Consider the following 24,691-nt stretch of genomic DNA (forward strand, 5'->3'; position numbering starts at 1 on the left):
AAAAACAAGTATGGAGCCCCATACAAGTCTGGTGCAACTCAGCACACAGACATCAGAGAAACACAGATAGTTCATGGTCGCTGCTGAGGCCATTGGATACGGTTCGGTATTGACAGATTAACCGTGCTTCCAATTGTCTCAATTTGAGGGTGAGGTTGCCTCCATGTTGTGGTACAGATACTTTGGCCATACCCACAAATGTAATCTGGGATTTGTCATCAAGCTGATGCAATTTTTGCCAATGCGTGGCAAGTGGATATTTGGACTCCTGATTGGAAATAGTGGATAGATGTTCACATATTCTCATTTTAAGGGGTCTAATCGTACTCCCAATGTAATATTTTCCACAAAGGCAACAAATACAGTAAACACAGAATTTCGTATTACAATTAATGAAAGAATTCACCTTGAACATACCAAGTTTGCCAAAATCAATGCTAGAAGTCTCAAGTGCATGACAACACATTGTGCATCTTCCACATTTGTGGAAACCATTATTAGATCTCTGCGAGAGCCAAGTTGTGGCAGGCTAGCGGTTAGACATAAATGATGGTGACAAAATATTTTTGAGATTACTAGCTTTACTATAGATGAAGTTTGGAGAGGTAGGTCCACCCTCTTCATGTTCTGTGCAGTTTGTTGGGCTTTGGTTGCTATACCGCGGTCATAGCCTCGTGTTTGGAATGTCGCATAGGAAAGCACATTCTTGAAAATAGTCTGAGTCATTCGAGCAATTCCTACGGGCTCGAATTAATTCACCTGTGGATATGGTCTTGATAACAGATTTTTTATGACAACTAGAAGCCTGTAGAATTGCATTGACTGTGGTTTCTTTTCGAAATGTTTTAGTAACAATTGATTTGTCTAACAAAGTAATAGTAAGATCTAAGAAATTGATGCTGCTAGCACTGTATTCATGAGTGAATGAGATACCCCAATCATTATTATTTACGTAATTAACAAAGTCGTTAAGACCATCTGCTGTACCCGTCCAAACCAAAAACACGTAATCTATATAACGTTTCCAGACATGAATATATCGAACAAACGGATTGTCAGCGAATGCAAATTGTTCCTCAAATTGGTGCATGAAAATGTTGGCAAGTGCTGGGTATAACTAGCCCCCATGGCTACGCCAATTATTTGTTTATAGTAACTGTTGTTGAACAAAAACACATTGTTAGTTAGGGCACAAAACAACATTTCTTTAACCATTGCAATATGGTCAAAATAAGATGCAGAGTGTTTACGGTAAATAAAGTCTACACTTGCTTTTGCATGAGTGATGGCGGTGTACAAGGCTTTGACATCTAGCGTGACCAATAACATCCCGGGAAGGACTACCATTTCTGATCAAATTTGCAATATATGCATTGTATCACGTAGGAAAGTGGGGATCGAATTAACTAAAGGTGCCAGACATTCATTGATATAAATGGAAATAGGCTCCATAATCCCCCCACCCCCACTTAGGATGGGTGAATTGTTTGTGTATCTTTGGCAAAAAGTATGCGGTTGGCATAACAGGACCATTAACAAGGAGAAATTGTTTTTCCACGTCTGTTAGTAAGCCGCGTGAGTGCCAATTGGATAGTAGTTGACTCAGTGTTACGCAGTTGAGGCAATGGGTTAGCAGGAAGTACTTCATAACAACCAGGGGAACAAAGATGTTCTAAGGCCATGCCAATATAATCTTGTTCATCCATCAAAACCACATTGCCCCCTTTATCTGCTTCTTTGATAATAATCGCATCAATCTCTGTAAATTTGCGTAATGCTGATTGTTCAGCTAGAGATAGGTTATGCTTGACAAAGTTAAATTTTTTGCCTCAGGAGAAATCCTCCAGGCAATTTGATTACCGCCTGGTGAAATGCATCAATTAAGTTGTCTTTAGGAAAAATTGGTACAAATTTTGATTTGCAAGTAAGTTCTTTAATTTTCAAATGTTGTTGCTGTATATCCAAATCCTTCATTGATCACTGATATTCATCATATGGTTGTGTTCACATTCATCCAAAGACATCAGAACATGAGTATTGTGCATCATTTGCAATGTGATGTCTGATGGACTGGGTATTGCAGGTTTGGTCTTATAGTATTTTACTTGGGTCGCAAAGTATTTTTTGAGTTTAAGTTTACGAATGAATTTGAACAGATCAATTTGTATCTGAACATATTCATTGTATCCCGAAGGGGCAAATGAAAGACCTTTATTAAGTACTGCACATTCACATGGGGAGAGTGAATAGCTGCTCAGATTACAAATTAAGTTTATCGTATCTGATTTCGCAGGTTCTGCTGATAGGACGACCTGGTTACTCGGCGTGGCAGTGGAGGTGCGTTTCCTCCTGTTGGGTTTGCCACCCCTTGTGCCCCTGTATTTGGGCCTGGGGTTGAGGTTTTTTGGCGTGAGTGGTAATTGAAATCGAACGTTTTTCATAGCTGCCAGTGCAGCTTGCCGGTTGCCTTTTTTGAAACGGCGTATCTGTTCCAAAAAAGCCGACGGGTTAATATTACTAGCATCTCCTAGCGGGGTCTCGGAATCTGTCGGTATCTCTTCATCCATAGGATCCAACTCATTAAAAAGTATGCCTGATCCTGAGGCTCGGCTCGTACTTGGTCTTTCGCTTTCCACATCCGAACTTGCAGGAGAGGATACTACACTGCTAGTTCTAGATTTAGATACTTCGTCATATTTAGTCTGATAGGTGTATACTCCATTGTCTCTATAATCCCCATCATCGCGTGAAAATTTCCTAGATTTACGAAGTTTGACATCTTGATGTCTGCGCAAGCGACTGTATAAAGTCTTATAATTCTTGTCAACAGTGGCAGCTGGTGCATCAAAGAGGGTTATTTCTTCCTTCAGAACATCAATTTGTGTAACAATCCTAGCATGCTCTCATTTTGCGTGCTCAATAAGTAGTTTGAGCATGTTATTGGAACTAGTGGTTAGATTGGCTTCCCAATCGGTTGCGAGATCACCATCATCCGGATTTTCAAAATCTGGTAGGATAAGTATCCGCAAACCACAGGGAATTTTATTTTCTTGTAAGTAATGTTCTAATGTGGTTCTTTCCCAGAATTTGTTGATTTCTTTTGTGCTGAGACGTTCTAATTTAATGAATTTGGATCTAAGATCCTCAGATTCCGAAGTCCATCTTTTAAACGGGTTCAAAGTTGAACCTTTGGGTGCAAACAGAGCTTTTATATCATCATCTCTAGTAAGTAAATATTCAGCGGCGTGTGCCATTGTACAATCAAATTTTAGAAAATAGAGGTCCGGCAGCCAATCCTCGGCGTCCACAATTTAGAAAGAAAAGTGTGTGGCAGAAGAGGACAAAGTGGAATTAGCGCGCTCGACAAGAGGGGTTTGAGGGCTGGTTCATGGGCAGCAACTAGGAGCAATGTGTGAACACCCTGCCTGCAGTGTGCACATAAAGTAACTATGATACGAATTGGTTTGCTCCCAAGAATTGCGCACACAACCAAAAATCAAGTTGCTTAATTGCGGATGATTTAATGTGAATCAGACAACAGCCGACACGTGTTTCGAGCAGAGCTCTTCTTCCAAGGCTGAGAAAATTACCCAAATTATGTACAGTTTTGACAACCATTGAACAGCAGTTAAGCATCATACAGATCCAAAAACATACAGTAAGCATATGGGTGGCAAGGGAAAAACAAAATAGGCATCACAATGTTAACCAACATTTTGCGCCAATTAATATGCATTGAAAGGTAGAATTGTATGACATGACAAAATTAAAATTAGACATTAAAGGATATATAAAGCGTAGATCATTGGAGTGATGATGGGAACTGTCAGGTTTACACAAGGCCGATCATTTTTAAATTGGATTAGTAACTCTGTTGTACATTTCTTAAAACTAATTGGCAAGAAAACACGCAGCATCGAGAATTGGGGGACACTGGGCGTTCTAACTATGGCCCATGTCATCCTTCATAATTGCTAACCAGCCTCCAATAACACAAGGTTGCAATAATCGGCATCCTGTGAACATTACCTGTTCATTTGAATTTTGTTATTACGGGTAGATTGGTCATTAAATAACTTATGACCCATGTTATTATTATTTACTAATTAAAATAAGAGACTGCATTGTTAACTTTCATAATTACATAAATAAATTATAAATTATCAGTCACCTTATGTTAAATGGCCTTCTTAGTATTAATTATCGCTTAATCTTCAACTCAAATGTGTATAGACCTTTGTACCTTTAAAACTACAACTTGGGTTTACACCCAATATGGCCGCCAGAGCCTACATCAGAGCTCTAGTTGCTCAGCTGGGCTTGGCCGTATTAAATACGAGCTCAACAACCATGCGCGAGGCTCCATTTCATCAGTTCGGGCGGAAACCCCGGTAAGTGCAGGTCTTTCGCGCCGACCCCTAAGGTTACTTCACCCTGGGGGGGGGGGGGAGAGACACGCACGTGACCGTCTCGCCTTCGCGAGTGCCTTTTAATTGGCTAATTAGTTCTTTTTCCTTTTTGTCTCCTCCATTTCACGATGCTGTGTGTTTACCTCAACTCTACCGCATTAGGTTCTTATTGCTTTAGCTGACAGCTACAATTGAATATGCATACGCGTCTATATAGGTATGATTTTTTATTTCTTAAATTTCCATTTCTAATTTAAACATGTTACTAAATCCCACTATAAGTTTAACAGCTAACTTATATTTTTGTCCCACGTACAGCGGAGCCACAAACTATAATTATCAGATATTTATCTACCTTAATCAGGTAAGACTTTATACAATCAAACATGGCAATCTTATCTTTAGCGTTCTGTCTAATTATTGATATGGCTATTCTCAAACAAATGCCCTTGGTTTTTGTTTTTTGTTTTCTAAATTAGCAGTCTTGAGCCAAGCCCCCTCCGGTAAAAACTAATTCATATACGATTTCCATTTAGATACAAGTATGATGAGTCTTGTGCTTACAGGGCCGTTCCCATCACTTACTCTTGTATATATCTTTTTTCCTTCTCATTCTAAAAGACCATCGACGGCTCGCTTCACTCCAATGATCTACGGTTTATATATCCTTTCATGTCTAATTTTAATTTTGTCATGTCATACAATTCTACCTTGCAATGCATATTAATTGGCGCAAAATGTTGGTTAACATTGTGATGCCTATTTTGTTTTTCCCTTGCCACCCATATGCTTACTGTATGTTTTTGGATATGTATGCTGCATAACTGCTGTTCAATGGTTGTCAAAACTGTACATAATTTGGGTACTTTTCTCAGCCTTGGAAGAAGACATTAATATTCACACCTTCTTGCAGGATCCTAAAAATGGCCCAGTAATAAGAAGACTGACACAATTGGACATATTTTACAGTTAAAGAAATTTGATGATTGTATTAAAAATTATCAAAGAAGAGTGGCACGGTTCTAGAAGATAAAGTGCAACGAGTAGTAGGATGGTGTCAGAGATGGCTGCCAATGTTCTTATGCATAATATACGCTTGCATGATTGTTCGCTTTGTCTTTCTGTTCCTCATCTATCACAGCCTCTATCATGTTAGTACTTCCACTGAAGGAGAAGTCCCTATGGTTCTCCATACTATGAAAACTGCTTTTGATTTACTCCATGATTATTACACAACTTTTGGGAGACACAAGAGAAATGCAGAGGAAGATAGTTAGAAGTGATAAATACAGCACAGCACCTTTGGGGAATAACATGTATCAGCACATGAGAAAAGTAGGGGAGAAAGCATCTAAGGAGGGTTGCTACATCTGCTCTCTCATCCCCTACTACATGAATACAGTATGAACTTTCATTGCCAGAGAGGTTCCAGAGCACGATGCATGGTGCCTCACTCATCTTGCAATATGCACAACTGGACGACAATGGCAAGAAAGCTGGGCAACTTTGCGATGGAGATCAAAATGGTTGTTTCCATACCAGGAGGACTACTTCAAGAACTTACAAATGCAAAAGGAACCTGGATGGACGAGCTAGATGATTGTGTATTCTACTGCAGGACAGGATGAGGTGATCATTGAAGAGATGGAGAATGAACTGCCCTGATATGACAAATAGCTGGATGGATGTTGGGAACAAATTCAATTTTTGATCTATGGACGAGTGAAGTCCAAGAAGGGATAGGAAGAAGGAATGATGTCCTGTGCAGCTCATTTACTGAAGACAGAATACGTACAAGAAGTGCAAAGGGTGAATGATGGGTGTTTGAAGTCATGGGCTAAACACGCCAAACTACTGACATGGGTAGAAGATGAATCAAGCCAGTAGTTGTAATCCCGTTGGCTAATGCAACACTATGCTTCCGAAGACACAGATAGAATCATGTGGGATATAACAAAGAATGCAAAACTACAATTGATGTTCCAAGGATGGGATAAGGGACAGCCGTCCTTATGGACTGATATTGGGCCTCCGGATCTAGAGCTTATCTAAGGTGGGCCAAGGATTGGGGCAGAGTATGTTCTTTGGTGCTCATCCATGTTCCAGCATTAGTGATTCCACAAAGCGACTTGAACATTGGTGAATTGGATGCCCATTTGAGAAAAAGAAGAATGCTTGAACTTCTCTGTCGTATAAGAAGAGATAATTATTTCTCACCCAAATAAATAACAGCGTATGACTCCATTCCTGATGAACACAGGTTGTTCAGTAAGACTGCCACAATATTTACAACTATATCCATGCCTGTGATCTAAATAGTAGCAAACGCCAAGTGGCTACAGATCACCAGATGGGAGTTTCTGCAGACAATCAATGCTACCATAAAGGGATTCAATGCTATCAAGGAATAGCTGAGGGCCAGACGACTAATTACCCTCCAGAACAGATATGTCCTTGATATGATCACAGCAATGCGAGGAGGAGTTTGCGCCAAAATTGGGACATCATGTTGCACATTCATACCTTCTCATGATGAAGAAAATGGGACCATTACAGAGGCCATAACGTTGTTGACAGACCTGCATAAGATGCAAGATGAGAGACAACATTGAAGATGACAGTTGGGTTGCTTCCCTGTTCTCATGGATTCCACAGTGGTTGGCAAATATATTCAAGATTCTTGGAGTAATATTAGTGTTGGTCGTATTGGGATTCTGTGTAAATCAGGATAGCAATTGCCCAATGCAAGAAAACAGCAAAGAAGGGAGTAGGAATGAAGATCATGATCGATGTCGAATCTGGACCAAGACCCAATTAGCTGACTGATGAAGCTGTCAGAAAATATATAGAGACCAGCATCATTGCACCTGAAAGAACAAAGTTCCTGTATCCAAAGAATCATAAGTAGTACGTGGGACGATGGGTCTATGGTAATCCTAATGGACAATGTAATTACATGACATGGAGTGTAGATGAATATGTCAAATCAGCCAGCACCCTGAGGAGGGTGATGAAGATATGGACGCCAAAGAAACACTTCTTCAAATGAAAATATCAGGATGTGGAAACGATTGAAGAGGTGGTCGAGGACTCGAACAGAGGGGGGAATGTAGAGGAGCAGTTGCATGCCTCTACAGGAAATCCCACCCCCTACATCCTATATGTTGGAAGAATGAGATAGTGGGCCTCATTACGACCTGGGTTACCGCCTGGGTCGTACCCTTACCACCATGGTGTAAACTATGTTTACACCATGGTGGATGGCGGATTTACCGCCCCATTCCAAGTTGAGTGGGGCGGTAAATCCCCATTTTACCCTTTCCCATTCCCATTTTTGCCCCATAGGGCATAATGGGAGTGGGGAAGGCGCCAATTACGCCACCGTAAATTACGGTGGCGTAATTTGCACCATGATCCCTTAGCGCCATGGATTTTAAAGCCGCAAAAAGCAGGCGTTAAAATCACCATGGCGCTAAGGGACCTTGTAATCAAGCGTTAAGGGTCGGCGCCGTTTACGGCGCCGTTAACCCCTTAACACCTGACTCATAATGAGGCCCAGTGCCATGTTTGATACCAGCAGTTGTGCCAATACTTCAGCGTATATTCGAAAGAAGATACCCATTGAGACAACCTTATCGAATGTATCCCAGAGGAGACGACAATCTGACAGAGGAACCACATGAAGGAATGTGAAAAAGAGCAAAGAGAGAAGCTAGTGATGTCACAAGAGACATGTGTGACGTCTCGAAATATTGGCTGAAGAGGATGTATGGATCCTATAGAAACTAATGATGAAGTAAAGAGCCAAGTGAACTTTTAAACATGAAAAGGATTACACATGCACAAAGTGCTGCAGAGAATCAACCGTTCAAGAACTGTACAGAAGCTGAAACGCAAGGTAGACTAAGTCATCATAGAAGCTGGCTACATGTATTGAATAGAATGCAGGCATAGCCACCACGGTATAGAAGCTGGAAATCGGTATCATGAATTTTAGTAAGCCAGGACCCATGAAGAAGAAAGGGAGAATTTTCTCCAGCAAGAATAAGCTGAAATCATAGAGCTGCATGGCGAGGCTGTCTTGCCTGGTATCAAAACTGAAGCAGTCAAGGTAGGTTATCTATTCTTGAAAGAAGTGAACGTGCGAAGGATGAATCATCTTTTTTTTAAGGTGCAAGAAAATAAATAACCCCAAGAGTGCAGGTTTTATTCATTTAAGACATTTAAAACCTGCAAAATGGACCAAATCGTGGTCTCTAGTCTTGTGAGCCAAGGATGAAAATAGAGTCGAACTTGAGGTCCTAGAACAATGAAAGTGAGTGCTCGCACTCCCATGTATTCCCAGAGCACAGATACTTTGCAATGCCAAGTTCAAAGACAATCTTCATGGCAGAAGGCTTGCGTGATGAGAGATGTTGGGCTAATTGGGTCGGGAGATAGAGTCAGGCCCACCTGCTTGCACCTGGGTCTGGGCTTACGTGCTGCTAAGTGAACTGAATGTTCCAGACATGGCACAAGCGTGTAAACCAATTGTAGAGGTCTGTATATTGAAGGATCTTATAGTTTGTAGACCAATTGAAAACTGTGCAGCCAATCACAATCCTAGTTCCTATGTAATGTATACTTAGATGTTCCTCATAAGCCTATCACAATCCCTAGTAGGTTTTTCATTATTTGCCACATAGTACGACATTGCCCCGGATGTATTTTTAGTGTAAAGTCTATGTTTTGTGAAAAGATCTGAGAGAAATTGAGCAAACATCCGTTGATGTCCGTTCTAACTCCCTGTTTTAGATATTTGATAATAAAACAGTACTTTGCCATCTTCCTGATTTGGTTCGGTTATTTGGACTCAGAGTTATTCTGTAAACCCATCCATTGCATGCACGTTACTAAACTGCCCTAAGCTCAGGAGGTGTTATGAGTCACACGCTTGCTCCAATAACTGGTTTGATGATGCGCTATAGATGTAGATGTTTTATTTCACCAGACACTTGTTTTTGTCAGTGGAAATCCACTCTCCTATAGCTGAACTGCTTTTTTCACAGACTTTACATGCCCTGTAGGAGTTCCTTGAACAGGTCATTTTACAACTGGTAAATAACTGTTATGAGGCAAAGTTCTTGTGATGTAAGGAAGCTCTGTAAACACCAGCAGGATGCATTAATTGCGATGACATGCAATCCCACTGGCCCTTCCTTTTTGTAGCTATAAATGTGGTGTACTTTATTTGGCATGGCGGAGAGCGTGCCTGCACCACATCAATGTATGGGGTATTCTGTTTTCTCTACTGCCAACCACTGCGTGGGGTGCAGGTATGTTGTGGCATCTTTTAGCTAACACCTTCTTCCCCCGGGTCTTTGTCAATAGGCTGGCAACAATCCCATATCCTTCGGTATATGCCGACTGTACACTTGACGTCACAGTGTGATACCAAATAGATATACTGTGCCTCAGGGAATCGTGGCGAGAAGCTGCAGATGTTGGTTTACATAGAAGGGGAGTTGCAGTCACTGGTCCGAGTGTTTACTTAAGCCTACCCTCTCTCGAGTTGTGCCTTTTTTGAGAGCAGGTTCACCAACGAGATGGGCTCATGAGCGATCCTTTGGGTTCTGGTAAAGTGGCTGTGATAAAGAACCAAATCGTTACAGTGACTGCTAGATCGGAACGGTCAAAAAAAGCCTGACCAATCAGAAGGCTCCATGGAGGCCAATCAGTTATCACTGCATTAATGCAGTGAAATTACAGTGATGTCCAGCCCGTGCACATACACACAGTTGACATCTGCAAGCCTCTGACACTACCTCCTCCATGTAAGTGCAAAGAACTGGACATATACATTAGCAGAGATCATACACATGGCCTGCTCATTTTGAGTGCTGAGTCTCATAATGGCTAAAGCCATCAGGTTGCCATCTTCTTTTTAGAAGAAAGCTGTGCTTGCTTGAATGGTTGGCTGAGAAGAGTTTCATTCTATCCGGTAAAAGCGAATGACATCGAGTGCAGAGTTATGGGCTCCTCCCTCTACACCTATAACAGTCGGTGCCACCAATCATGCTGGTGATATGTCCAATGACTGGTGCACGAAATTGTATTGGAGTTAAACCTCTGACCATCCATCAAGTGGTGCAGGTCAGTGGCATGGCCTCTGCGTTAAAGCATCTCTCTCTCTCGCTCTCTCAACAACTGTGATATGGTATATATCTGAACAGCTGAGCCAGTGGCAGCCACATGGCAGAGGTTAAGAAGTATGTGGTTTGTGCACCAAAACTGTGTTCCCCTTACCGGCTCAAGAGGGTCACAAAGAGTTCACCAGTCGTGTAATGAAGTGCCAATGATGCACTACATGAAGCAAAGCAGCACTTCCAATAAAGGACGGGTGCATCAAATTGTCAATTAAAAGTGTAGCGACCATGAGAGTAGTGATCCTTCTGTGCCTTTTAGAGAGTAGCATACCTATCGAAATGTAGAAGACTGTCCCATCAACACAACAGTCAGGGCGAAAATGCTGTTTTTTCCCCATCTCCATTTCGTTTAATGGATCAGGGCACACTGACAATGTTAGTGACTGCAAGTTTAGATGGCATCTCCTAAAAATGTGTCAAAATCCACACTGTACACGAGGTGACACCGATCACTCTAACTGGTTCGAGCAGCCATTGGCAGGTGGAAGCAAATGCAACATGTGATCCGTTTCATTCTGACACAGGGGAGAGGAGGGATGCAGAATAGTAAGCTAAGCTTTACAGCTTAACGTCCTATGAAGAATTTGGCAGACATCATAATGTCAGTGCTGTCTGATTAAAGGTAAGGCCATTCCTACATTGTAATCCTTTTTTTTTTATTATTTGTTAGCAAGTTGTGCTAAAAAGTACCATACTGTTCCATTAAAACTATAGTAGCCCCTCTGGGAGGGGTGTGTCTGACACATTATAGATAGCAGTTCTGTTGATAAATAGAAGGTCAGTTCAACTCATCTGGGGTTTAAACCCATGACCTGCATTTAGAACACATTTCTGCAGCAGAAACATTCACTCACAGAGAAAGGACGCCAGGATTGGAATCTGGGAACTAATGATCAAATCTAGTGGTCCGTGGCAGAGATATTAACTGAATGAGATATGTTTCTCACCAGACTAGTGTCCGTGGAGGGCATGTAGAACTTGGGCATCATAACGCGTGCCCAACTTGTGACGGGCAGCGCCCCACTCCGATTGCAAAAGTAAATATCTGCCCAGTAAGAAAAGAGATTTATAAATAGGTTGATGCCATTGGAAAGGCTGGTAGATCTGGGACATTTTCAGTTTCATATCAATTATGCGGAGCGGAGTGGAGGTGTGGGAATGAAACCACCATGCAAGATGTCTGCTGGTGCAATTCAAGCTTCTCACTCTGACTGGAGATGTTCATCAGACCTGCTCCTGACAAGGGAGCGAGGTGTTCAAACATTGCTTCCATTAAGTCCTTTGACCTTCCTCTGAGACAGCCAACATGCATCAGCACGTTGCCATTGTAAGTACAGCAACAATTCTGAGAAGTGTGTATATTTTCTGGATAAAAAAAGTATGACAGTCCTGCTGAGAAATGCTGGAACTGTTCCATTAAAAATATGGATATATTTCTGAAATATTTTTGTAACTTCTACTTTAAAAGCACGTTAGCAGTGCTGAGAAGTAACAATTCTGTACTATAAGAATTAAACTGTCCCAGCTAGAAAATATGATATTAGGATGTGATGTTTTATTGGATCTCAAAAAAAGTTAATGTTCGGAGGGGCGTCAATCTGTAAGAAAATGATCCTGCGGGGCTGGAAGTCCCAAATTGCGCCACAATGTACAGACTGGATTGAGGAAATTTATTGCCTTGCAGGAATGGAAACGGTAATATATAGAAGGCAGGGAAAACTGAAGATTTTTGCGAAAATCTGGAGAAGATATGTACTAGTTCCAATATTTCAGTTTACGCTTGGGGGAGTTGGGGTGGGGTTTTGGTTAATTTATTTAATGGATTTGTTAGCTTATGATTTGTTTTGATTGGTGCCGTTTTACTGTTTCTCATAGAATGAATAAATGAAGAATTTAAAAAAAATAAAATATGGGTGGTCTGGCCCCTTTGTAGTGGTAGCTCCTCAAATTGCCTACCAAAGAGCATTATAATTACCACAGAGGGTGAATGCGGGTTCTGACTGCATGCCCAGTCCATCATTGGCCTCTCTGCTCAGACAGCAACTGCCTGCACCTCTTACTGCCCACCGAACCAGTGTTTCCCACTATTTGTATGGGCTGTTTTTGAGAGCCAATGTGTGCCAGTTTTAATTCGCTCACAGTGCAGCAGGTAATTACAGCGTAACTGGCACAATTTGATTTAACATGTATCATCTGCCACACACTCTAAATACACAAATAATAGAAACTTTTTTAAAGGCTTGGCATTATTTTTGGTCCCTGTGTCGCCCCAATTACAAAACCTAGGAAACACTGCACAGGTGAAAGACCCTCAATACAGGCAACGCGGACAAGAGACGGGGAAAAAACAAAATGGAACTCTAGCCTAAAACATATTTTTACAAAACACCACAGTGGTCTCATGCATTAGACCCTGTAAGAAAGAAATTGCTTTAAAATATTATCTAGTAATCTATGCACACTTATGCACACACTTGCTGCTGGGCTGGAAATGAAAGGTAACTATTGACAGGAAATGAAGACCATGGTTCAAAACTTCCAAGTCCAGCATTAAATCTATTACCCTATGAAACTACCCAACCAAAAGCAAGGAAGTCCAAGGAGATGTCTTGAATGCATCCCTTAATGGAGCGGCAGCAAACTAAGGACAGGTTCCGGACCTTGGCTGCCACCATCCTCTGTCAAGACACCCAGCCTCTGCGTGAATCCTTTACTGTCAAATAAGCGAATGCACCAGCACATTCTCATAACTGCTGAACCCATATGCATGCACTAGTGTTGGCCGACCCCTTACCCGCACCTGGAATAATTTGGCACACACATTATGTCAAGTGTTGGCAATAAAAGGCCGTAGGATTTTATTGTGCAGATATGGTTATGGAGATAACAATCACATATCAAAATAGTATCATACTTTTGGGCACCGGGTCCTGAGGTTAACCCCTCTGGCCCGGGCTGCCTTCTCATGTCCCACGCCTTGTTGTGGGCACCGTACAGTGCCTTGTACCTCTTTTCCTTTGCTGTTCTCCCTTATTTTGTAGGGTGGGAGGGTTTTGTGGTAAAGAAGCAAAGGTTGGAAGACGCTGAGTAAACCGCGAACCGAACCTCCTGTTTGTTTGGGTCCCCGTTCAGGGTCCACACAGATTGTGCTTTCTCAGAGCATGCCGCTCTTATTTATAAGACCCAGGGGAGCCGAGTCTTTGATGTGTATAGTAGTGGGGGCTGTGTTCCAGCCCCCGGCCGGGTAGCCAACTGTCTGGCCCCCTGGGGGGGCAGGTCTTTGAACCTGAGCCCTGCCTGACTGTTAGTTTCCTTTAGGTGCTTAGCACCTTGTTGCTTAGAGGAAGGGTGAGGTGATTGTTCACACCTCACCCTTCCCACCCTTCCTCAGCTTTGTGTGGCAGAGACTGTGTGTCTCTGCAGCAGAGGGGGAGAGGAGCAGGCACGTAGGGGTGGGGCTGCCCCTCTCCTGTGTAAATCCAACAGATTGTCCACAAGATTGTGGAACTCTCCCGTCCCCTGCACACCCTTTATACTGTAGAAACAGTCAATATTTCTATACAATGGTAATATTCAGTTTCTTTCAGAAAAAAGAAGAAATTAATGAGAGAAGCTAATTCATGACACTATTATAATAAAACAGAATGATGGGGACCATCGGTTTTAATTGAATTTTAAATTAATTGTTATAGATATGAATTTCAATTCATTCATCATCCAGTCTTTGTAAACATAATAACATAAATGTGTTCATTTTGAGGTTACATTCAATATTATAATACAAGGGCATACAAGGTACTCATCACACTTTCTATACAATAGGCTTTTCACATGGTATATCCACAGAAAGTAATGATGAATATTTTCTCGACGCGTTTCGGGGTGTCCCCTTCTTCAGGAATTGATAGCCCTCTTCATTGCCGTTAATCTTTGTTTCGTCTATAATGTATGATACAATGATCAAATTTTAGATTCTCACTGATAACTGTCATTTAACTCTTGGGAGAAATTTTTAATAATAATCACCTGGATGTTCAATGTGGAATATCCTAACTGGATTTATTATCAATAGCAATATCAGCCCAATAATGGTTATTCAACCTGTAGATGTGATAAAAAGACAATAGGGAAAGCTCAATTAAAAACGGGATCTTAATTCATGAAGGAAAATCTAGTCATGTAATATCTAAGAAAAAATATTACCTTTCGATATTTCTGTAAAAAGCTACTACATCCATGGAATGGGTCGCTGTGGTATGTAGAGAGTCCTCAGGTACGGAGGTAGTGCAGTAATGGGCGATTCCTCCACTCGTGTCTGTAAAAACACGTATATATACTATATTAGATACACGAAAACAATGGGGTGGGATCATTCTGTGGAGAGTATTCTGTGAAGGCCTCTAGGCTCATGATATGCAATTGGGGAGCTGTTTACAAAGGATTCTCTTACCTCCTTCCTGAGAAGATGGCCGGTGCTGTAGCTCGAACCGTTCTACACGGTTTTCGCTAAAGATGGCCACTATTTACATTATGACGTCATCACGTCGAAGCGTGACGACGTCACTATGTTTAGAACGTCAGCGTGTGACGGGAAAACAGACGTCATACGGACATATTTTAGAAAACAATGTGTAATTAACCAATAGTATATAGGTGTATATCTATACTGGTGCAGGGAGTTTGAGTCAAATGAAATAAAGGTGAAAAGAGTCGAAAGATAAATGTGAGGAGTGTCTCATGTAACTTCTGGGAAATCTATTGTTTACCACGGACAAAAGTTAATCGAATATTGGACATCCGTGTGTTTACTATTTCAAGAGAAGCATGCTCACATTCTATGGTCTGTAACTTAATACATCCTATGTCAGTAAAAAATCATCCTAAGTGAACTGAACAAATTCAAAAATGTATTTAACAGCAATTGATATTGTATCCACACTGGGTTTCTGATTGGGTCAGGGGAAACAGTATTTAGTTACAAAAATGAGGCTAAACTGTAATCTTCGTTCATCCCATTGGGAGCTAGACTGTTTAGTCTCTCTATCCAGAAGATTTCCCTCTGGTTCATACGTCTGGCATGATTGCCACCTCTTGGGGCTCTGTTCACAATTTCCAAAATCACAACCTTTAGTTGAGAAATATTATGTTTCTTTATGGAAAAATGTCTTGCTACAGGTGAGTTAACACTGTTGGTACGTATGTTACTTTTGTGTTCATTCCAGCGCTCCTTGGCTTTCCTTTGTGTCTGTCCAACATAGTAAATGCCGCATGGGCAGCTTAAACCATAAATGATTGATTTCGTGTCACAAGTGGCAAAATCCTTTAGTGGGATTTTTTGGCCATTTGATGGGTGTCTTACATAGCTTCCCTTCATTATGTTGTTACAATTGCCACAACTGAGACAGGCAAACGTACCTATTTTCCTCTTGGTGAGGGTTCTTTGATTGTCCACTCTCGGTCTTTCTGCTTTAACTAGGCTATCCCTGAAGTTCCGACCCCTCTTGTAGGCGATTATGGGTGGTTCAGGAAATAGTCTCTTTAGTTGTGGATCCAATTTGATTATACCCCAGTTCTTCTTGATCATCCTTGTTATGTGATGACTCTGTGCTGAATATCTTAAAGCGTAGAGAAATGGGATCTCCTTAGATCTATTTCTTGATATACGGAGGTCTTTCCTCTCCAATGTGAGTGTTTTTTCTTCTGCTTTCTTGATGATAGACTCTGGATAGCCTCTTTCCTTGTATCTTTGTGTCATCAATAGGTTTTCATTCCTCAGGGTGTCAGTTGTTGAGATAATTCTCTTTAGTCTAAGGAATTGACTGTAGGGCAAATTATTCTTTAAATGCGTCGGATGATGGCTCCTGAAGTGTAACGTGTTGTTAACATCGGTGGGTTTGTGATAAATATTGGTGATTATCCCATCTTCCCCAATCTCTAGTTCAACGTCCAAAAAATGTAGTTTAGGGGTTCCAATTTCCATCGTGAATTTGATTCTGTCGTGGCCTGAATTGATGTATTTTAGGAATTCCTCTAGTTCGTGATGTTGTCCTCTCCAAATGACGAAAACATCGTCAATGTATCTTTTCCAGGTGATGATTTTTTTGCTAAATTTTGTTGGTATCAAAATCCATTTCATCTCCAAATGGTACATGAATAGATTAGCATAGGCTGGGGCCATTGCTGACCCCATTGAAGTTCCTGATGCTTGTAAATAGTACTGCGTCCTGTATCTGAAATAGTTGTTAATGAGTATAATTTTGCTTAATTTCATTAGGAAGGTTTTGTTTGCTTCACATTCATTTCTTAGTAGACACCATTCGAGTGCTTCCAAACCGTCTTGATGTGGGATGCATGTATATAGACTCTGTACATCAAACGAAACCAGTAGATCATTTCTGTTAATATCTGTTAAGGTGTCTAGGTGATTGAGAAAATCTGTGGTATCTTTAAGATATGTTGTGGTTGTTTGGACTATGGGTTGTAATGCCTTGTCCACATAAACTGCTAGTGGGTTGAAGATACTATCAGTTCCCGCAACAATCGGTCTGAGGGGGGGTTTTGTCAAGTTCTTATGTATTTTTGGCAGTCCATAGAAGATTGGAGTAATAGGATGTTCATTAATCAAAAACAATTTAGTCTTGTTGGAAATCCATCCTTGGTCCTCAGCTTCCTCAAGCGTAGTTTCAATAATGCTTGATATTTCTCTGACCGGATCTTGTTCAATTTTTATGTACGTGTTCTCATCTGTTAGGAGCTCTAAAATCTTCTCCTCATAGTATGTAGTGTCCATAATAACTATGGCCCCTCCTTTGTCTGCCGGTTTTAGGGTCAGGCTTCTATCATCCGCAAGGTTCTTGATGATTTCATTCTGCCTTCTCCTGGTATTGTAGTTCCTTGTTCTGGTGAAATTAACCCTTTTGAGATCTTTTATCATCTGTTCTTCAAACATTCTGATGGTTATGTTATTGACTTGAGGGTCGAAATGACTCTTGGGTTTCATTTCTAAGTATTGATGTGGCTCTTGTGTAGTGTTGATTCCCATTTGTGAATCAAAAAAGACTTTGAGTCTCATTTTCCGTGCCAGTCTGTGAAGATTGATTTTTTCTTCCAGCAAATTGGAATTCTGGGTTGGTATAAATGTTAAACCTAGGTTCAATGTGTCCGTTTGGTCTTTGGATAGTGGTTTTGATGAAATATTAACAACTAGTTGTTTGGTTTGTTCCGCGATCTTAGATTTCTTATTGCCTCTTCGCGTAGTCTTTTGTCTAAAAAAACCGAGGGAGTGGTTTGTGCGTTAGAGGTAGTCGCTTCTTGTGATGTATGTATAATCGGTCCACTTTCCGCGTTCTCCCTATTGATAACTTCGTCCCCACTTGTAGGTATTTCGCTACTGGATCCACTTGGTTCTTGTCCCGGTATTGGTGTTTTGTGGTTTTGTGGTCTTCTACCTGGTGCGGTTTTGTTTTGTGCGTAGTATTCTTGCCAGGAGTATACTATATCCTGAAGATAATCCAACGTATCTCTTCTGAATTTTCGGACTTTGCGTTGTTCTATGTCCTTTTTGTAGTTGTCCAATGTTCTGTTCACTTCCTCTATGATGGTTGTTAATTCCTCTTTGTTTTTAAATTTCGACAGTTGTTCTGTCAGGTCTTCGATTTCACTGTCGAGTTTGCTGACAGATTTTGCTAATTCCTCGATTGTCAATAATATAAGATCCAAAGAGCATTTATTTAAGATCTGCTCCCATTTCTTCACAAAATCTGGGTTGTCCTTGCACAGTGTGGGTCTTAAATATACCCTTAGTCCTCTTGGGATTCTTTGTGCTCGGTAGTATTGTGCTAATGTAGTAGCGTGTAGTTTTTGCGATATCTCCCTTCTGATGACCCTCTCCAATTGTGTAATAAGTTTCTCTGGACTAGTCGTTGTTGGTGTGGTTGTTTCGATTTCCTTCAAAAGCCCTAAAATTCGTGTGGCTTCCTCTTCGTTAAATGCCAAAGTTGTGGCGTGTTTTTCTGTAATTGCATTGATCTTTGAAAAAGACATCCCTTAGGGAGGCGGAGGTGATTGTTAGTATTTCTATTTGTTCAGTTCACTTAGGATGATTTTTTACTGACATAGGATGTATTAAGTTACAGACCATAGAATGTGAGCATGCTTCTCTTGAAATAGTAAACACACGGATGTCCAATATTCGATTAACTTTTGTCCGTGGTAAACAATAGATTTCCCAGAAGTTACATGAGACACTCCTCACATTTATCTTTCGACTCTTTTCACCTTTATTTCATTTGACTCAAACTCCCTGCACCAGTATAGATATACACCTATATACTATTGGTTAATTACACATTGTTTTCTAAAATATGTCCGTATGACGTCTGTTTTCCCGTCACACGCTGACGTTCTAAACATAGTGACGTCGTCACGCTTCGACGTGATGACGTCATAATGTAAATAGTGGCCATCTTTAGCGAAAACCGTGTAGAACGGTTCGAGCTACAGCACCGGCCATCTTCTCAGGAAGGAGGTAAGAGAATCCTTTGTAAACAGCTCCCCAATTGCATATCATGAGCCTAGAGGCCTTCACAGAATACTCTCCACAGAATGATCCCACCCCATTGTTTTCGTGTATCTAATATAGTATATATACGTGTTTTTACAGACACGAGTGGAGGAATCGCCCATTACTGCACTACCTCCGTACCTGAGGACTCTCTACATACCACAGCGACCCATTCCATGGATGTAGTAGCTTTTTACAGAAATATCGAAAGGTAATATTTTTTCTTAGATATTACATGACTAGATTTTCCTTCATGAATTAAGATCCCGTTTTTAATTGAGCTTTCCCTATTGTCTTTTTATCACATCTACAGGTTGAATAACCATTATTGGGCTGATATTGCTATTGATAATAAATCCAGTTAGGATATTCCACATTGAACATCCAGGTGATTATTATTAAAAATTTCTCCCAAGAGTTAAATGACAGTTATCAGTGAGAATCTAAAATTTGATCATTGTATCATACATTATAGACGAAACAAAGATTAACGGCAATGAAGAGGGCTATCAATTCCTGAAGAAGGGGACACCCCGAAACGCGTCGAGAAAATATTCATCATTACTTTCTGTGGATATACCATGTGAAAAGCCTATTGTATAGAAAGTGTGATGAGTACCTTGTATGCCCTTGTATTATAATATTGAATGTAACCTCAAAATGAACACATTTATGTTATTATGTTTACAAAGACTGGATGATGAATGAATTGAAATTCATATCTATAACAATTAATTTAAAATTCAATTAAAACCGATGGTCCCCATCATTCTGTTTTATTATAATAGTGTCATGAATTAGCTTCTCTCATTAATTTCTTCTTTTTTCTGAAAGAAACTGAATATTACCATTGTATAGAAATATTGACTGTTTCTACAGTATAAAGGGTGTGCAGGGGACGGGAGAGTTCCACAATCTTGTGGACAATCTGTTGGATTTACATAGGTTAAAACAACCCAGTGTCAAGGTTGTTATTCTCCCCGGCACCCCGTAAATTTTCAACAAATCCTGTAAAAAAACCTTAAACCTAGGTGTGCGCTAGGCAACACAAATATTGGATTCTTGCTCGCTGCCCCTCTCCTGGCCTGCTGAATGGTAACATCAGTTACCCTGCCTCGCCTTGGGCGGCCCTGCGGCATTGCCCAGTTCATGCTGTCAGCAGCAAGTTTCCTGGAAGATTAATGAGGGTGCTACAGCACCTTCAGCACCCCTACTTCCAGCGCCCCTGACCTGGTAAGTGTTGCAGGTGTGTAATGAATGTGTTGATTGTCTCATTGGGGTCGTGCATGGTTCAAGTATATTTCATAATCACATTCTTTGGTGCAAAGGGTGTGCATAGAGAATCAATCCCCCAGCCTCTGCCATTTTCTGTTTGATCTTGCACAAAGTTAGCCGATCATTCTCTGAGTTCAGGCCATACATAGTTCTGCAGCAGCCCGCCTTTATAAAGGCTTGTCAAGGAGGCGAAACACACAGGCTGACACAATGCTTTATACAATTTGATTTTAAAATTATGGCGATAACGAGGTAGATGTGCGGTGGGTGCCTTGGCACTTAGGAGCAGGTCGAGTTGGTCTTGGGAGATCAAAAGTGAAACACGTCTCAGGCTCTCAAAGCACTACAGTCAGGCATCTTCTGGATGGCAATTGGGAACACTTCTTTACTTTGACATTTTCTGTCATTTCAGATGACAGAACGGGTGCAAATGTCTTTCTCTGGAGGATGCTCTTCATGTCTGTAGGGGGTCATTCCTGTGTTCACCGCTTCAAGATGCTGCCTTTTTGGATGCAATTGGTTGATCGCCCATTTATTTTTTGCTGTAACTGTGGCTGTGTTTATCACTTAAAAAACACCCTAAGCGCGATTGGCCCTTTGCGAAGTTGTAACTGATCTCGCAAGATCTGGCTCTTGAAATTACCCAATGCCCTCTTATCATTAGTAACCTCTTACAGGTTTTTAATTTAAGATCGATTGGCATCAACAAGCCTAGCATGATCCTTATGGGAATTATATTTGCTTTTTCAGCACCAGCCTCCGTGGTTTCTCAGTGTCCAGTAGTGCGTGTTCCAAGGAATGATGGAAGTCTAACCCCACTGTGGCCTGGTGACTGAGCAAATAGCGACTGATGCCTCTACTGAGTAACAGGGGTCTGTTCCCATAGGCCTCTTTCCTCTTGAGCTTCTTCTATGGTGTTCTTGTCCTGTGTGGCCCAGCTCGTTGCTAGTTGTCCTCACACTACTGGGATGAATTTGCTTTTCTGATTCCCTCTTTTGTACTGGTTCCTCCAGCAACGATGAAGAACTGGCCTTTTCTTCCTTTGACCAATGCAACCCCAACTCTAGCCTTGCATGTTAACATATCCCCAGCATGCCCTATGGGCACGCCCCATAAAATGGCAGTTTGGGGGCTAGGGCCTAGAGTTCAGAAGCCCTCCGAACCGGGCTGCCACTTGCATGATTCACAGGACAGGCAACGATTCTCTCCTTTGGGTGCCTGGTTACAGGACACAAGGCTTGTGAAAAGTGTAAGTAAAGATGCAAAAACATAAGCTTCTAAAGATTTACCAGAGATGGGAGTTTATTCTCTGTAAGCTCCATTGTCCCGTGGAGTAGCGGTGGAGGGGAAAATAGAGCCAATGGGTGGTAAGGTACACTGTTGGGAGGCAGTACCTTCCCAGCCCACTCCCAGGAGTCAAGGACTGCCAATGAAAAGGTACATTTTGAAAGTATTGAGCTTTTTTGTGTAGGGCATACTGCAAACTGAGTGTGTGTTCACTAGGGTGCATTGATAGTGTAGACCCAACCATAAACAGGGCGATAGAGGGATCTCCCCCCCCTCCATGTATGAAATGTACCCTTTCACCCCCTCTAACCTTTGCACCCCTGCCTTCTTCCATCATATTCTTTGCATCAGTGGCAGGGCTGCAATGTGATTACCTCTTCAACATGTCCTTTCTTTCTTTTGAACAGTCCTGTGATAGTGTGCAGCTTCCTTCTCCGCCACACCCAATGCTTAGCCCGGCCTTGGCTGCAGAAGGTCTGGTTGGGAGTTGTGCTTCGGCTCCATACCAGGAATGACTGGGGTTCCTCGTCACAGCTTCCTGCAGTGCTTCTAGTTACCTTTTCATTTGGTCTGTGCTGTCATTTACGGTTCTGTCATTCCGCTGAGTTTTTTGCTGCCGATTTTTGGCTGAAAAAACGAATCTCATTTTTTTTGTTTACATTTGGGGAGTCCCCTCAACCCCCTTACCAGTAATGTATTACCTATTCCCCGCACTCCCCACCCCTTCTATCCCTTTACCCATCTCCCTACTATGTTTTTTTATTAATTCTTTCATCTGAAAATCGGCAGAAAAAATGTCAACGAAAAAAAACCTAGCAATGGATGAACGTCACGTATATAGCAGGTTTTACCCTATATTTTTGTTTAACGAGGGGTCTATGTTATATCAGGGTACTAATCATGTACGCAACAAAAAGGAAACACAGACTACCTCCTGGTCCTGCATCTCAGCTGATTTTTCAATTATCACAGCCAAATGTACACCCTGAAGTTTTTAAACCATATCAACTTCTTAATGACCAGACATCAATTACAGATGATTTTGAAAAACAGGAAACCATATTTTTATTCTTTACTCATCTTGAGTGCCTGTTTTTCACAAAACCATTGTTTTTTCTTGTTTATATAAAAATACATAAAAAACATGTATCACACACGATACAGTTACACTAGACACATTTTCAAACATATATATTTAATCTGGGTTCGTATCACAAAATGAATGGTACATCAAAGGGCACCATCTCATTTAGTTTCTAAAGGATATTCTCTCCAAAGTTTTTTTTTTTTTTTTTTTTTTTTTTTTTTTAAGAGGTCACAGTTGCGACCTCTGGTGATCCCTAAATGACATCCCTGATTGCAGGACATATATACCAGTCTGGACAGCTACAACAAGTATATGAGGCTATGGCTGTTTCTCTATTCAGTTGTTCATGCTGAGTCTATTGAAAGTGTCTGTTGTCTGTTTGTTGAAATGTGGATTGCTCGTGCATGTGATAACTCAGCTTCATGACAGCTACTTCCTGTTGTGAAGCCAAATTGTTTCATGCCCAAGCAACCTTTCAGGAGACTAAGTAGTGCTGCAGAGTCTTCTGAAAGCCGCCTGCTTGTTGTAGCCATGGGTAAGGGGGCTATCCATGGGTCCTTTGGTTAGAGCCCGGTTAGAAGGTCAGCTAGCCCCATGTACTGACAGTCCTGACATTAGCGTAGCCCTGGATCTTTTCCAGACCTAGCAACACACGTGGGCACAGGGGAGGCAAGACGTGTTTTGCCAGAGTTCCGTTCCTGGAACACATTTTTTTTTTTTACCAGAGACCGGCTCCTTTGTGTTCCGGCCCATTCCCTGCGCTGGGCTTCACACATGTTTATTCCTGGACACTGTTACTTCAAGTCGCTGGCACTTACATGAAAGTATTTTACAGTGACAGTGACGCTTTGAGAGCAAGTCTCAAAGGCCCAATCGAAGTACAGGCAAGTGGGGGCACAAGGAACAACAAAGGTGAATGGCGTTGCCGCATGAAATTTCCAGCCACATGTTTGTCAATTGCTTTAATTGGAATGCGAATGACACTGGGCACAGTGTTACTTGATGAAACTCTGTGGACAGGAACGTAAGCCAACGATAAGGTGCAATGTTCAGTGGATGAATGACCCGGCGGAATGTTATGTAGGAGTTCCACACGCTGCGCGGTGCCACTGCGTAGTGTGTGGAACCCAATGCTGTAATGGTTCTGGAATGGAGCCATTCCAGAACCATTGTGTTTGCTTGTCCACCCTGGAGGCAGCTCTCCGGGGGCTTTACGAATAAACCCACTTCCCCTCATTAAAAGGTGTCCGTGCGCTATTTTTACAACAATTGGCGACGAGTTACCTCATCCAAGGGAAGCCCCCGGAACTCAGTTTGCCGTCGCAGCCGCGTCATGGGACGATATCGAAGGGGATTGTTGTGCGCCACCACGACTGGAAGAAGGGCGGTCTGAGCTCTGCAGGAACAAGAGTGCATTTTATGAACGCCGGAAAGGCTGTTGGAACGGCGAGGGCATTAGAAAAAAGGACCTTGAGGCGTGCCTCAGCGTGGCGGCCATTTTGGGGTCGGATCAAATGTGTATGCAGGTTAGCATGGTAACCATAATACGGAGCAGCAAAAGCCATGTTGCAGGGCATGCGAAGTTGTAAACAAAGTGAAAAAGACACGTTTAGCAGCCAGTGGCTGCATAGAGGGAGAGTGTGACCTGCTTTATAAAATAAGTACAAGTAAACACACCCATGCGACATATGAGAGGATGCCCAAAAGTATGAAGTGAGATCTGCCATAATTGACACTTGACTCTCTAGTTAAGCATCAGCGCCACCTGCTGGGACTTTTTTTTAAATGTTTAAAAAATGTTCTCTTCTTTGAATTCAGCCCCAGGTTAATGCAAATCAGGCTGTTCGGTTGCATAAAGACACAGTGGGACAACTTTCACAAATCT

At 41.6% G+C, this 24,691-nt stretch overlaps 1 protein-coding gene and 2 long non-coding RNA genes across 3 annotated transcripts in view; 1 reads left to right on the plus strand and 2 right to left on the minus strand.

Moving 5' to 3' along the window:
• The window catches only part of LOC138471985 (uncharacterized), a 478,612-nt gene extending 454,286 nt beyond the window's left edge, over window positions 1-24,326 (minus strand). Inside the window, exon 1 of the mRNA XM_069609893.1 lies at window positions 24,091-24,326. Within this exon, the coding sequence (XP_069465994.1) occupies window positions 24,091-24,222 (132 nt within the window). The 5' untranslated portion in view covers window positions 24,223-24,326. The remainder of the gene's footprint in view (window positions 1-24,090) is intronic.
• Window positions 14,224-14,744, minus strand: LOC138471986 (uncharacterized). The gene is made up of 2 exons (XR_011268546.1): window positions 14,621-14,744; window positions 14,224-14,533 (listed from the first exon to the last, which is right to left on the minus strand). It is a non-coding gene; the product is annotated as an uncharacterized lncRNA (long non-coding RNA).
• Window positions 19,422-19,942, plus strand: LOC138471987 (uncharacterized). The gene is made up of 2 exons (XR_011268547.1): window positions 19,422-19,545; window positions 19,633-19,942. It is a non-coding gene; the product is annotated as an uncharacterized lncRNA (long non-coding RNA).
• Window positions 24,327-24,691: the final 365 nt, after the last annotated feature.

Source organism: Ambystoma mexicanum, chromosome 8 (genome assembly GCF_040938575.1).
Source record: "Ambystoma mexicanum isolate Mex_15411 chromosome 8, UKY_AmexF1_1, whole genome shotgun sequence".
NCBI lineage: Eukaryota > Metazoa > Chordata > Amphibia > Caudata > Ambystomatidae > Ambystoma > Ambystoma mexicanum.